At 42.0% G+C, this 15,215-nt stretch overlaps 2 protein-coding genes across 2 annotated transcripts in view; both read left to right on the top strand.

The window, feature by feature from the left end:
* macf1a (microtubule actin crosslinking factor 1a) overlaps positions 1 to 9,847 on the top strand; it is a gene marked incomplete at its 5' end in the record, with an annotated part of 131,116 nt that extends 121,269 nt beyond the window's left edge. The window contains 4 exons of the mRNA XM_008300748.1: positions 1,942 to 2,159; positions 3,697 to 3,819; positions 5,994 to 6,102; positions 7,778 to 9,847. Of these exons, the coding sequence (XP_008298970.1) occupies positions 1,942 to 2,159; positions 3,697 to 3,819; positions 5,994 to 6,102; positions 7,778 to 8,025 (698 nt within the window). The remainder of the gene's footprint in view (positions 1 to 1,941; positions 2,160 to 3,696; positions 3,820 to 5,993; positions 6,103 to 7,777) is intronic.
* The window catches only part of bmp8a (bone morphogenetic protein 8a), a gene marked incomplete at its 3' end in the record, with an annotated part of 31,151 nt that overhangs the window by 2,217 nt on the left and 13,719 nt on the right, over positions 1 to 15,215 (top strand). The window contains exon 2 of the mRNA XM_008300749.1: positions 14,764 to 14,961. The remainder of the gene's footprint in view (positions 1 to 14,763; positions 14,962 to 15,215) is intronic.

The following is a 15,215-nucleotide window of genomic DNA, read 5'->3' as shown; positions in this document are numbered from 1 at the left end:
CTGTGTTAACACAGCCTGCAGAAGTTTTGTCATGTGACTGTTAGTTACAGCAGAGTTACTCAATGCTTTACATTTGCAATGAGGAACACAGAATTTTTAGATTTTTACAGAATCTGATGAGAAGATATGGTTTATTTTTGGTTTGTTTTTAACTGAGACAAGTAGAATAAAGTGACTTTGGTGAAATACCACAATTTGAACCTTATGTTTGGTTAACTCTTAAAGTAAAACCAAAAGTCAGACATAAGAAAGATTTTTTTAAAAATCTGGTGAATATGTCTGTTTTTATGGTTTCTGCATCTGATAAATAGTGTGACTTTAGCATTTTATTTTTCTTTTTTAAGATAACATGCCTTTCAAAGTGGCTAGCAGGTTTTGGGGTTCAGAGGGTTAATCTAAAATAGTTAACATGTCACTGGCCAACGTATATTGTTCACAGTGATTAATGAGTAAAGATAGAGCACTTCTTTTTGTCTCTTCTGTTTTCAGTTTTAACCATCCACACCAAAAAGTGAAAGCTCTTGAACATGTTTTAGCCAATAAGAGCAGCAGACAGTGTGTAAGACCTGGGCGTGGCCAGCCTGGGTTTCTATTAATGCTGGCTTCCAACGCGGCTCCTTTAAATGTGATGGCTGGTTGGTGGGAGACACAATTACAGGGTGCACCTGGCTGGCTGGCTTTGAGGGGGGACGTAATTGCAGGGTGCACCCGTTTAATTGACTGGCCCGGCTGTTGGGTTGCTAGGGACGATGGCCGTGAGGCCGAGGGCTGCGCTGCTGCTACAGCTAGCTGCAGCCTCCCTCTTCTCTTCCACTCTGTTTCCTCTCATCCCATTTTTCTTCCATTCTCTGAGTCTGTATTTTCTCTCTTTGTGTGTCTTTTGTTCTCTCAGTCTCTCCACTCTCTCTGTGGCTGGCTTCTCCAGGCTTGTTGTTGTCTGCTGGGGCTGCTGCACTACTTTCTGTCCAAGAATGCTGCTGAGTGTCTTTTGAAGAAGGGAGAAACCCTGAATCTCTGGGCTCTCTCCCGCTAAGCATAAACCAGGCATGACCCCACTTATATTTATACACATAGTGTGTATACACAGCAGAGCTGAGATGCTCCTTCGCAGCAAAAAGTTAAAAAATAAACTTTAAACTTGAAAATGTGAGAGCTTGTTGAAAGAGAAGAGAGGCTGTGCTTTGCTCCCAGCGCTCTCAGACGTTTTACAGCAAATACGCAATGAAAGTGTGTGTCACTCAGTGAACTGACATTTTTCACGTCAAACCCGGAGACACCTCATACAGGTTGAAGGAATAGCTCGACAGTGTGGAAATCGCACTTATTTGCTCTCTGACTGAGAATTACAAGCAGCAATCAGTGTCAGTTTCATGTCTGCTGGCAGCACAAACACTCATTAGTTCTCATTTACATACAAAATCTGAAGTGAAGAAGTTGTGCTGCTGGACTAAACTGTGACTGAGTTTTAATTCTCAGCAGAAAAACCAATAAGTTTATTTCCACTATTCCTTTAAAGATCTAAATGACATCTTGCTGTTACGGCTGTTTAAAGCTGTTGATGAAATAATCAAATGTGTTCAAACTTAATGACAGCGTGTCTCCAGACTGTGTCCACACACAACCTGCTGGCTTTCGTTGCGTATCAGATGAATTATTTCCCTCCTACCTCTGCACTCGAACACACCTTCACTCACGTCTCCCCTGAAAACTGACTCATCCAAAGTGCCCTTAATATACCCCGAACCCTCCAAACGCTCGCTCTGCTCACGTGCACTTTCAAACGAAACCTGCACCGACTCTGATGTCTGCAGCCAAGGAAGCACTGACTCTCTCCCTCACTCTGCTCGCTGCCTCTGCTGCCCCCCGCTGGAGGAAGTCTGTGAGCTGACGCCAGCGCACAAACTAATATTTGCCGTTTTCTCTGTCCGTCTCTGTCTGCAGCTCGCGGTCGCACCAACCTGGAGCTCCGGGAGAAGTTCATCCTTCCTGAAGGAGCCTCTCAGGGTCTGGCTGCCTTCCGATCCCGAGGCCGCCGCTCCAAGCCCGGCTCTCGGAACGCCTCCCCGACCCGATCCTCGTCCTCGGCCTCCCACAGCGGCGCCTCTCTGCCCTCTGCTCCCTCTGCCCCCGCCACCCCGACGGCCTCAGCTTCATCCAGGGTGAGTTGCAGCTCGATTTAATGACATAACAGGGAAAGCGTAGAGTTGTCATCTCATGCAGTCACGTTGTTCTTTTTGCTTTATGTCAACTCATTACAAGACATTAATGACAGAGCAGGTTTAGAAACACAGTGTGAGTCAAAGCACAGTGACCTTGCACTTTATTAAGGACAATTTTGGGTTATTCCATCTCAGACCAGCACATTTTCAGAACAATTTTCTGCCTGAACATCTCTGATTGGCCTGAAACTTTTATAGCAAAAAGTATTGATATTTATAAAGATATCTGTGAAATTTCAGGGTGAGACATTTTTTCTTTATTATCCATCAGCCCACTTTTAGCACGTTTTTTAAAATTTGAGGCTGTTTGAACGACAATATCTGGAACTATTAAAGATAAAAGCCTGAAATGTTCACGGTTATTTCTTGTCATGTCATTGATTCAGAATCTGCAATATTAAATAACGATGGCTTCACCATTTTTTACATATTTCAACTCCAATATTGCAAATTCTGAATCAACAACATGATGAGAAAGATGAGAATTTCAGGCTTTTACCTTTAACAGTTTCCAAGAAATTGTTGTTCAAACAGCCTTAAAATGTCAAAATCCTGCTTAAACAGTGAGCTGATAAGCTGTTTGTTTTTTAAAATGTGTATCTCGGAAGGTATTTGATGTATCAGTCTAAAATTGCACAGGAAGCATCTAAACATCCACTGTTTATGATGAGAAAAATTCAAGCAAATCCAAGATGGTCGAGCAGTTTGAGATGGAATTACCTGTACTTGAGTTTGACATTTATCTTCAGTTTATCAGCAGCTGTATTTGTGAGACTTGAAGTTCCCTTGTGTTCACACAGAAATTTAAAACGCAGGACAATGTGGTGAAAGACAAATCGTACAAACTCTCACATTCATTAATGTTGTAACAGAAGCATCGTCATTATCGGGACAAACAGTCAAAGTCTGTTGTTTGTTTTTGTTGCTGTGGTCATCCGATGCTACTGTTTGTCACGTGAATATTGTGTAAAAGCATCACTGTCCATGTTGATTCTGTACATGTGTGTACGTGTGAGAGACTGTTGGCACGTTTGTATTTTTATGGTTTCTGTTGCACATTGTTCATTTGTTGTCATCCTCCTGTTGTTATTGTCAGGAATCACCACATCCTTAACTGTGATTTTTGTTTTTTTTTTTGTTCTTTGTATTTTCTTTCATCTTTTTGCCTTTTCCCCTCGTTCCTGTCATTCCACCCTGCTAACCTGCTTTAAAAAAAAAAAAAATTCTCCTTCCCGCTGTGTTGGGTTCAATGTTAAAAAAAAAAAATGAAATAATCGGCTTTCATACAACAATGAACTGCGCTGCCCTCCCTCGCTGTCCAACGGCTCCTCCCCTCCCTCCATAACTCACCCCCTCATCCTCTCTTCATTTGCTTCCTCCCTTCGCTGCTTTGCTCTCCTCCGTCTTTTCCTCCCTCCCTTCCTCCTTCCTTCCTTCCTTCCTTCCCTCCCTTCATTCCTTCCCTTCCTCCCTTCAGTCCTCCCATACTCACTCACGTGACTATGCCAAGCCCTGGCTGGCACACAGTAAAACTCCAACGCCAACCAAGTGCCACTGCTGCCCAGATCTCGGTCACAGCCTCGCCACTCCTGGGCACGAGGTAACACACTCACCCCGACCACCACCCACCCAGCCACCTCCCCCCGTCCCACCCACCCCCACCCCACTGAGCGCGCTAATGCACTAACGCACACTCCTGGGTGCTGCACGCCGCCACGGTACAAAACTGCTGCTGCTATGTGAAGATTTAGTGGTGAAAGATGGGAATAGACATGATGTGGTGAACTCTGACCTCGCGGCTGCACTGAACACTACAGCGTATGCGGACCGATTGTGAAACATCTCTGCACTTTCACTATAACCAACAGAAGTGCTACACCAGTGCTTTGCCTGTCTTATCTTCAGAAATTTGTCAGGAAGTGTCTGTATTGAATTAATTGTCCTAACAAGGTTTTTCTGCCCCCAGTCCAATCCAAGTAATTTAATATTTAGTGCTTGCTGTTACAGAGTCCTAATCTGATACCATTTCCCTTGATAATACACACTTCAAGTGCATTAAAGGTAGTAATATTAAGCCACTATACATATACTTGACAAACTAATAGCTTCTCAATTCATTAAGAAGTAAACTGCATTCGTGCGGCTGTTCCATGAGCTGCAAAAGAGGGCAAAATCCTGTATTCTCTACATACATGTCAGAAAATGTGTTGTGGATTAGCTGTAGTACCTGGTTGTCCCTCCAGGTGGAGCCTCTGACTGTTAAATACTGGAACTATTCAGGCGACTGAGAGTTCTGTGGTGGCAAGCAGAGGGCATTGTGAGGGGTTTAGCGAGCAACAGGGACCAAGACTTCTGTGACGCTTAATGGCCTCCGACCAGAGCTGTTGTGTTTTAAATAAAGCGTCCAGATGCAACTTAATCTTTCTTACTCAGGCATGTTCGTGATGCCGCACGTAAACAAAGAATCGGACTTAGGAAAGAGTCGATGTTTGAGAAGTTAAAAATGCCCTTAACTCTATTCTTCATATCAGTTTAGGACATTTCTAGGCTGTACGTTTTGCAGTTTACAGAAAACGACTTCTTGGTATCAAACAGGGCCTCCGCTTCAGCGTCTTGATCAAACCGTTGTCATTTATTAGCCAGTACCAGATGACGGTTGCTGATTTCCTTGATGCCCCGGTCCACAGTAGTCTGATGAAAAACTCAGTGTTTCATGGCATTGTGCTTGATACCAAACTAAAGACGCAACAATCAAAGTCTTGTTTTCGCTTCAGCCTCAAACTTTACGTGAGCTGCATGTGTAGACAGTAGAAAATACATCCCACATCACGTCCACTCTACGAACAGTGAGTCTATGTTTTACGTTCAGTGCAGCCGCGGTGTGAGAGGACATTTTCAAGATGTTTAAATTAGACAACATATAATTAACAGCATATTAATGACACTAGTGATGCATGTGGAGCAGCTTTGACTAGAAAGGAAAAAATATTGTCGGGAAATCTGAAATTAAAGTTTAGTTATATTTTCCAATATTTTTTTCAGTACGTAAAATGCGGACGTAGCCTCCAGCAGAAAACTAACTGTCATTTGGTTTGCTGTTTGTCGTTGCCTTACGTGACAGTAAACTAATTATATTTGGGTTTTAGACTCTTGATTGGATAAAAAATAAGCAATCTTATGGGGTTTCTCTTGGCTTTAGAAATAGTCAGAAGCGTTTTTCAATATTTTATAGAGCAAACAATCAAGAATAATGATCAGCAGATTAACCCTCTGAACCAAAAACAGTTTCTGAGAGGTTTTTTTTCTCTTGTCAAGTTCATAATCCGATAATTCTCTCTGTCTTAACAGTTTCTGGCTCCAATAAATGGTGCCATTTTGGTGACTTTGTAAAAACATTTTTTGAACCTGCCGGCAGTTTTTGGAGTTCAAAGGGTCAATCAGTCCTGAAAAGCAACCTGTAGCATGATTATAGTTTTATATATGTATGTAGTTTCTATGAAGCGACTAGCGTCTAGCACAAACCTTTAACTATTTAATGGTAGCATTCAGAATTTGTGGATATTTGTGTGTAAAAATGTCTCTGTGTGTGTTTAGTATCCATTTGCTGTTGAGTATTTGTGTGTAGATCTCTATGTTTTCATGTGAATGTGCTGTTTGTTTGTTGAGGAGTTCAGTGTGTTTCCGTAGCGTTAAACTCAGCGTTGGTCCACCATGACACAGCGGTCAGTAACGGTGGCGTGGCCCTCGGCTGACGTTTCCTGTTTGCTCCTGCAGGGGGCAGCGTCCGGCTCCAAGCTAAAGCGGCCGACCTTCCACTCGAGTCGAGGCTCGCTGACCGGAGAGAACGGAGGAACGACACACACCAGCAAACCATCACGGACTGGTGAGACGGACATTTTGTTCATTAGTGGATGTAAAATATGTTTTTAAATCAGCCAATTATCTCGTTTACCATGACGGTGTGCAGCTCTGGGAGGCTGTGATTTATGCTTCGAGCTAAATGCTCACGTCAACAAGCCGATACTGTCACAAATTCAGTTTTTCCACCTTGTTAACACGTCAGTGTTGGTGTTTTTCTGTTGCTGGAAGACGCATCATGAGCATAGACTGTATAACAGATGGACGTAGCTGCCGTGACGTCACCCGTTGGTTTCTGCACTGAGAAAATGAAGCCAGGGTTTTGCTACTTCCTGGTTGACATCTTGGATTTTTGGAGCCAGTGACGCAAAAATTGTCGGGGGGGGGCGGAGCCGTAGGAGCAGCGATTGGTCAGACGGATTGAGAGGCGGACCCTCTCTGCCCGCCCACATTTACCGCCTTCTGCTCACTTCGTCCGCATCCTCGCTGCCCACTGTCAATCAAGCCAGCTACACCCCTTGCCCCACAAAATGTTGACGATTTTTTAAAATTCAGTATTGATTTATTTTCAGATTGGCCACCTGATCTCTGGATTTAACTATGAAAACTAATTAGAAAAAAATCCTGAGCTGTAGGAATGCAGTATTTCATGATCTGTGATCACTTCTTTTCCAATTCATTTCTATGGGAGCCAGGGCTTTTTGGAGCCAGGACTAGCAGCCATAGTGATACTGCAGGTTTTTGACACTTCCGGGTTGGCTTCATTTTTCAGGGCCGGTTGCTACGTCCATCTTTTATACAGTCTATGATCATGAGCAACATAAACAGTCATTATTAAGGCTGAGTGTCTTCACTTTGAAACTGTATCATACCGATGATAAAAACACAGATTCAGATTTACACAGTTTCAGACTTAGCAACTTAAAGAACCAGTTTTCTGCAACATTATTTTTCAAATTCCGCTTCTGGTTCGAACATTTGTGGCTGAGTTACTCCGACATGATAACTTCTGTAGCATAGAGGAGTTTTACAGTGTTTAAGTAGCGTTGTAGGTGAGCTGGTGTGCTCGAGCTGCACTGAGGTGTGGGTAAAGAGATTCATACGATAATTAAAACAATACTCGTGTGCGCCATCAATACGTCAGTCTCGGCCACAGACTGTGAAATATTTTACATCCTTTAACCTTTTTACATTATTTTCAGATACAAAACGAGTGACGTTAATTAATGTGTAAATATTTTGATAATTAATTATCTAAGTTTTTCTTTACAAGCAAAAGTAACAAAATTCTGTTTCCAGCATCTAAAAACTGACATTTTGTTCATTATTTTTATTTAACCTTTATGTAACCAGGAGATCCCGTCTTCAAGAGAGACCTGCCAAGACGTCACACCTTTATAACATTACTGATAATTACATCGAACATGACACAAGTAACAAACGATAAACAGTAAAACACATTAGAACACAAAATAAAATCCATCTCAGGAGCAGCAGTTGCTCTTTTCAGTTGCACATTAATCAGAGCTTTGAACTCTTCCAGTGAGACAGACGATGAAGCTTCAGTGTTTTTGAAGGTTTTTCCAGACCCAGGAGGAGCCGCTTTGTCATTAATGTCAGATTCATTTGGTAGTTAGAAGGGTTGATGGACACTTTTTATATTTTCCATTCACGTGTTTTTGTTTTTACTTTTCCTTCAGATCCAAAGCGAGCGGCGTCCACAGCCAGCGGTCCGACCAGCCGAGCCGGCAGCCGAGCCGGCAGCAGGGCCAGCAGCCGGCGGGGCAGCGACGCCTCGGACGCCTCGGAGCTGCAGGACGCCCGCTCGGTCTGCTCGGACACCTCGGACACCCCGAGACGGCCGGGCGGAGGGGCCAAGCCCTCCAAGATCCCCACCATCTCCAAGAAGGCCCCCAGCCCGAAGACCCCGGGGTCGGCCAAGAAATAAACCCAGCAGAGGAGCCGGAGCAGCAGCGACACCTCCGACCTGAACCTCCATCCATAGGGCTCGTACTGAATCTGTGCACTATGACTGATATTTAACAGGGAAAGAAGGAGAAGCCGAGCAAATCTCCTTCTCAGTCTTTCCCTGATCTCCTGAACCGACTGAGAACCTGCACAAGAGGAGAAGAGTTGAGTCTTCGGGGTCGGCGACGACGTTCCCCCTTTAAGAAGTGACCCCAGTTTGCCTTCCAGCCTCCTGCTCCGAACAGCGACCGCCTCGACGTGATGCTGCCTTACTTCACTCTTCTGTCCTGATCCGACAGTCTTTAAACTGCTTTATACCACACAAACACACACTTTAAACCCAGCAGGCGGAGCAGGGAGCGGGACACGCCACCACCACGGCTGCAAAAACACAGAAACGAAGAAGCTCAAACAACATTCAGGAAAAAAAAAGAAAAAAAAAAGAATTGTGGGTTTTTATTTTGGCTTGTGGGCCAGATGCCTCAGCGATGAGTTAAAAAAGAAAATATGCAACGACTGCCATGTCGCTTCTCCCGGACAGAAACATCTCCAGAGGCAGCGTGTGGAGACGCTGCAGAGGACCGGCGGCGGCGGCGGCGGCGGACAAACACTCACACACTGAAACACCGCAGCAGACTCCTCCGACCGCCGGAACGCCAAGATCGGCCTCCTGTGTGCATTTCAGCGAAGGGCGGTGTGGTTTCGTCACATGCCGGCGTAACAATCCGACACACAAACATCACAAACTGGCAATAGACAGGACTATTTTTACGGCGACACACTCAACTAACAGCACATTACTGACAATATACGACACGTGTAACCTGATGTTAGCGTCCGCAGAGCTCGACAACCAGCATGCACTAACTGTCTGCAGCTCCACCTTAACCTACTGTGTTGCCCCTAGCAACCCAGCAGCGCACACACACACACACACTCTCTCTATGACACACTGTGGTGTGTATCGTGTGTGTCTTTGTTACAGGAAACAATAGAGGTCATTGACTTGAGTCACTGTATGCAAAACTTTAATTTGCGAATGTCATTTTTGTTTTTTTTGTTTTTTTTCTTCTCGTTGTTTTCTGGTTAATTTATAATCCAGTTTTTGTTTTCTAGCTTTGAAAGAAAGATCTATTTATTTTCATGTCATATCACCGTTCAGCAGAGAGTGATTTAGTATTATGGTTAAAGAAATTGTGATTTTTGTACCGAGAAGATTTCCACTCCGCTCTTTTTTGACATGATCTGTGTGTAAACGTGTGTTTCTACTCCATTGTAACATGACATTATTCACTAGGTCGCCTTGTTTGTTAAAGTTTCTTTAATGCTAATGACTACGATTTCCTGACCACGACCAAAGGGGTTTGCCCTTCATGTGTAGACAGAGAACTACAAATATGAATGACAGGAGGGCTGGGCGGAGCGGACCAATCAGAGTGGGTCTTCTTCCCCGGCGTCTCTTCTTCTAGGCTTTTTTTCAAATGTCCCGTCGCTGGCGGGGCCGAGTTGTCTCTGTGTTATCTCAGTGTAAGAGATGAAGTTTATGAAAACTAATGACATTACAGTAAGAAAGAAGACATCTTAAGGTGATTTTTATTTATTTATTGTCTCTGAGGGGGGATTCGGGCGCAGGAGACGAGTCGCCACCTTCTGATGCTGTGTGATGATGGAGGGAGGGAGGGAGGCGTCACCACGAGTCACTTGTGTAAAAGTAAAATGAAAAAAAGAAAAAAAAAACTAAAATTATAAACAATTTTTTTGTTCTGTTTTTGTATTAAAAATATGCTTGCAGTAAAACTTTCTCTCGTCTTTGATTCATTTGGTTTTGGGGTTTTTGTGTTCGGCGGAGTTTGATTTGTGATCATCTGTCTGCTGCGTGTTTATACGAAGAGGAGAGCTCAAACAGACGACAACACGACAGATAAGCGTCCCATCTGTAAGAGTCAACGTGAACTTCCTACTTTCTGACATTTTCTACAATAATATCAGATTGTTTGGATGATTCGATGAGTAAATGTGGGATTTTTATGTCTCCATTCACGTGTTTTTTTCCTCTTGGAGTCGTGATTTTCTCATAAATGTTCTTATTTTCATGTTTTGGCCGTTTAAGGTTAAATGACCACACATGCAAACACAGCGCTGCCGTAGATGCAGCGTTGTGAGTAAGTGTTTATGTTTTTGTGGCTTCTTTTCTTGGTCACTTTCTTACATTTACATCTTTATTTTTACGATTAGAATGATATGTTTTATGGCTCTGAGTGACTGTTTTTAGCAGCAACAAGTAGCAGAAACGTACGCTTTTGTGCCTAAACTTTACTTTTGTGTGCATGTTTGTGATGTGTATTTAACTTTCTGTGTGTGTGTGTGTGTGTGACATGGATAGATCACATACTCAGTTCTGGCTCATGATACTCATCTGGCTTTGATACTTTTTGGTTTTAGGATATTTTTTTAACATGAGGCGCGACATGAGCTGAATTATGTCCCTTTTGTCTCAGGTTTGCACTCATGTACCAACGTAAGTCGTGTGACAGGTTTTTGTATCAGCAGCAACTGGCATTTGTTGCATTTTCTTTGAGTAAATTTAGCTTTCAGCGCATATTTATTCAGGTTTCTAATCTATATTTGTATTTTTGTTATTTAGTGCTGTAGTCAGTTTCTGACATGGAATGTGAACATGCTCAGTTCTTGCTTCTGACTTTCTTCAGGATATTTTTTATTTTTTGATGCTAAATTAGATTAATTGTTTAACATCTCTGTTGTGTGTGTTCATGTGTGTCAACATTAATTGTGGTAATTTTATTTTTATGTGTACACTTTGATATATTTTTTACATTTTTATGTTTTTTTTCTTTGTTATTAGTTTTTGACTGAGATTTTTACTTTCTTATTCATTTGTTTTTTGAAATAGATGAATAGGAAAGCCTCTAAATGAGATTCATTATTTCCCCTTTTCTCTTATTTTTGGGGTTTTTCATGTTTATATTTATGCAACTTTCTTCCATATTTTTTGCCGTTACAATGTTTTTCAGAGCTGTGAGTTGTTGCTCATTACTTCGTAAGATCGTAAAATGAGCTTAATTATTTTTTGCTTTTCTCTTCTGGGCCTACATGAGTTTTTAAAATATATTTATCAAAGTTTTTGTTCTATATTTTTATTTTGTTTTTATGTTTTTAGCGTTATTTAGGTTTTTTGCTCATGATTCTGTTTCTAATTCGGATGATCTTTTATTTCCTATTAGAAGCTTAATTGCTTCCTCCTCTTTTGCTGTGCATTCATGTGCATCCATGAGACGTCTTCATCTTATTTTTAGGTGCATATTCATACATTTTTTCTACATATTTTTTCATTCTTACGTGGTTTTAGTGTTGTAATCAGTTTAGGACACGAGCTTTTCTACGTTGGGCATTTTGTAATCTTGTATTTTTTAATGATGGTTTAATCGTTTCCTTTTCCGTGCGTGCCTTCATTCACTCACGCCTGACAGCCGACCACAGACTCAGAGACCGGACATTTCTGGGTAATTATCCTGTCGAGATAAAGACACACCCGGCTGGATCTTCACTGCCGAGCTCTGCCAGGAGGTAAACACCGGGAAGAGGGAGGCGATGGAGGGCCGATTTAATAATTTGAACTTGTGCGTTTGTCACTTTAAGCTGCTCCTCCAGTTTGTGTCGGAGCATTTGAAAATAACTTTGTCCTGTTTATTCGGCGGCTCCACCGGACATGATGAGGTCCTCCCTCTGCAGCTGTGTGTACACTCACACTCTCTCCTCTCATTTTCTGTCCACTCTCCATCCATCTCTGCAGCCCATCTGTCATCCAGTGACAGTCCCGCTCTGTTCCACCACTTCTGTCTCGCAGGAATGTCATTTCTCATTTCAGTTGGGTTTATATGGTTTCAAGGGCACTCGGCTTCTACCTCACTCCCTGTTCTTTCACCTCCTCCTCTTCATCTTCTCTCACTCCTCTCCCCTTTATCTCAATCCAGAAAATAAAAAAGAAAACCTTAAAGTTGCAGATGTGCAGAGAAAAGAAAAACAAAATGGGCAGAGCGTTAATTCCTGGCATTTGGGACTCGCCCTTTCGGCCAGGACAGAATGAACCGCGGTCAGTTTGGTTTGGTCAGCGTTATTCATGCCTTTCAAAGTGACCACAAGTACCAGGACGCTTTGAAGCCGAGAGTACACAAACACGAGCTGGCACTGGGCTGAACCTCACTACTATATTTGAGTCACTTCTTCCCTCCAGGTCCTTCTGGTCCAGACACATGCACACAGTGTGTTTGCATTAGTCGTGCTGCAGGGCACGCAGCTAATGAATGGCTCAATATGAATCCGCAGCTTCACACGACAAGTGTTCAAAGGTTCTGCAAAAAGTGTTTCATGTGAGCTGGAGGCAGAGTCATGTTGGAGGTCAAGTATAGAGTTTTGGTTCAGCGGCAAACTGAAGTCGAAGCGGTAAACGTGGCGATTTCAGGGTTTTAAACAAGTTTTTTACCTTCAATATTTCCAACCGTAGATTCAGATTTCCAGGGTTTTATCCTTCACAAACCAAAGAACTAATTCTATCAACTTGTAGGATTGGACTTACAGGATTAGACAACTTGCCATTTTGTAGTGTGGAGAAGGTTTACAGTGTTTGAGTAGAGTTGTAGGTGAGGTGGTGTGCTTGAGCTGCAGAGGAAGGGATTGCTTTCACAGGGGGGAAAAATCATACAAGTTATAGTATAAATCAATCATTATAAATATGTAACTATTGGAGATGATATGTGACCAGAGACAGGCTATAAAATTAGGAACGTTAGGGGGAAAAAAATATTCACGCATCTGAAACTGACAGAAAAGTAGCAAAATGCTATCAGACAAATTCATTTTTTAAAGAAATTTTGGATGATATGAAGTTGAGACAAGATACATAATTGATTTGTGATTTATAAACAAGGGTTTACAAACAATAACATTTTTAAAAGTAGTTTGCAATTTATGGCCCCTGGTCTTGATTACTAACAACCTGGAAATAAAACAGCTTCCATGCAGGTGTCCGGTTAGCCAGCAGACAAAGTTAGCTTGCTAATGCTAATTAGAAGTGCACACTTTTGTCTTCAGTAAATTAGCTGTTTGTTTTGTTTTGGGTTTTTTTAATGGCATTTTGTAGTTAAATAAACTTTTCAGTATCACTAACTAGCTAACTTTCTTAGCATTAGCTTGCCAAGAAGTTAAAAGCTTTAGCTAACGTTACTGCTAGCAAACAATTATCAGTGATAAATTAGTAAATCAGTGATAAATCAGTTACTTACATGATGATAATAATAATATTAATAATAACATTACTGGTGGTGGAAAAGATTTTAAAAGAGTTTAGCTTCTCTTAATAAGACTTGAGTTTGACTGGAAATGTGATTTATAAGATTATTTGAGGGTCTCTGTGCTGTTTTTGCTTTGCAGCTCTATTATTCTGTCTCATCAACAATCATTATGTGCAACAGTAAAATAATATTGATAATAAAGTTACCTTTAATAAAGTTAACAGCAAAATATTTAAACACGCAAGACAAGTTTCTTGATGCCAACCGCCAAGAAACAGAGAAGAACAAAAGTAACTTGATCTTTCATCTGTTTTCTTCTTATTATTGTTCTTATTAATACTACTAATAATAATAATTTATAAATGTATCTGTCATTTCTGACCACATAAAGTGAAAAGTGAGCTGCCGAAGTGTAAATCATTGTGGATTCTATCAACACTTGGACATGACGTACAAACTAGTATTTAAAAATTTTTGTAAAAGTGCTAAAGTTTGGTTCACAAGTCCTTCCGGGTTGTGCGTCTTCTGTGTTTTGTCTTGGAGAAGAATTACAGATAAAAACTAAAAAAAGAATCATAAGTCAAATGAAAAAATGTGTTTTACATTTGGGCAGAGTGAATGCTCAAGTTAGGAAACTTTATGTTGACTTTTCTTAAAAGACAGTTGCATAAATGCTTATTTGAGAGGAACCAAGTGATTTATGTTGATCTAACTCAAACCATTAATGTTTCCTGTTAACTTCATCTGAATAACCTTAATCCAGCTGTGTGCCACTGTGTGAGGTATTTAAGTCGGTGCAACAATTCTCGTTTTTCATTGCAGATGTTTAGATGATAAACTAAAGTGTTGGTTTTTTGTTCTTTCTGCACTACATGTGATTTGTTTAGAGCAGCATGATCATGTTTTTGGTTGTGTGGTAACCTTTCACTAACACGGCGTTCATTGATCAGTAAAGCCAATAAATCAGTGTTCATATTTCTGACCGTTTGACAAACAAACATCTGCTGAACTTTAGTGAACGTGACCCCCATTAACAAAACTGGTTTCATTCTAAATTCTTATCACTCTAACGTTGGCGACTTTCCTTCAGTGCTGCCTAAAATCTCCTAGAAGCTGCCAGAAATTCCTGTGCAGGAAAAGCCCTGCTCGCACGGCTTGTGAGTCGAGTTCCTACCATTAAACGGGGCATCGGGCCACTCGATGTCGAGCTGCAATGAAAGGAAGCAGTCATGAGAGGATGAAAAGATAGATGGGTGGAGGTCAGGAGGAGAGAGAGCGATGAGGTCTCCCAAAGAGACCACTGGGAGGGACTCGGCTGATGAGATGTGAGCTTCAAGACTTGAAAGAGGAGGAGAGGCTGGAGGGAAACTCCCTGCTGGTTACGAACAACTGCCGAAGGCTTCATGCAGTCAGAGCAGCTCGAACTGAGCTGAAGGACAAACCTCAGCCGAGTTACAATCAGGAAACAGTTTCATAAATTGGATTAAGACATCTGGAGCCCCGGAGACGTGTGGGCGGCAGCAGCTCTGAATGGATGAATGAGAGCTCCAGGATGACGGGATAAAAGCTTCCAGCCGAGGATCCTCCGGAGGTCTGACTCACTGCAGGTGTGAACAACTTACTTTCTTCGTGCCGTGAAGGAAAACTCGGAGCAAACCTGATGACACGACGCTCAGATTTCACTCCAGCACCACCTGCTCATCACTGAAATTGGTTTCCATCCTGCAGCTTCAAAGCCGGCAGCAATCATCCACAGTGTTTGTCTATATTCAAAACACAGCAGAAAAACAGCTTGTAATTATGCTCTCACTCTCATTATCTCTGTTTCTGCTGCTGCACCACTGAGAGGTGAAGCCCGAGT

The sequence above is a fragment of the Stegastes partitus genome, unplaced genomic scaffold (assembly GCF_000690725.1).
Source record: "Stegastes partitus isolate 25-593 unplaced genomic scaffold, Stegastes_partitus-1.0.2 Scaffold1583, whole genome shotgun sequence".
Classification (NCBI taxonomy): domain Eukaryota; kingdom Metazoa; phylum Chordata; class Actinopteri; family Pomacentridae; genus Stegastes; species Stegastes partitus.
This window is presented reverse-complemented; position numbering and strand designations above follow the sequence as displayed.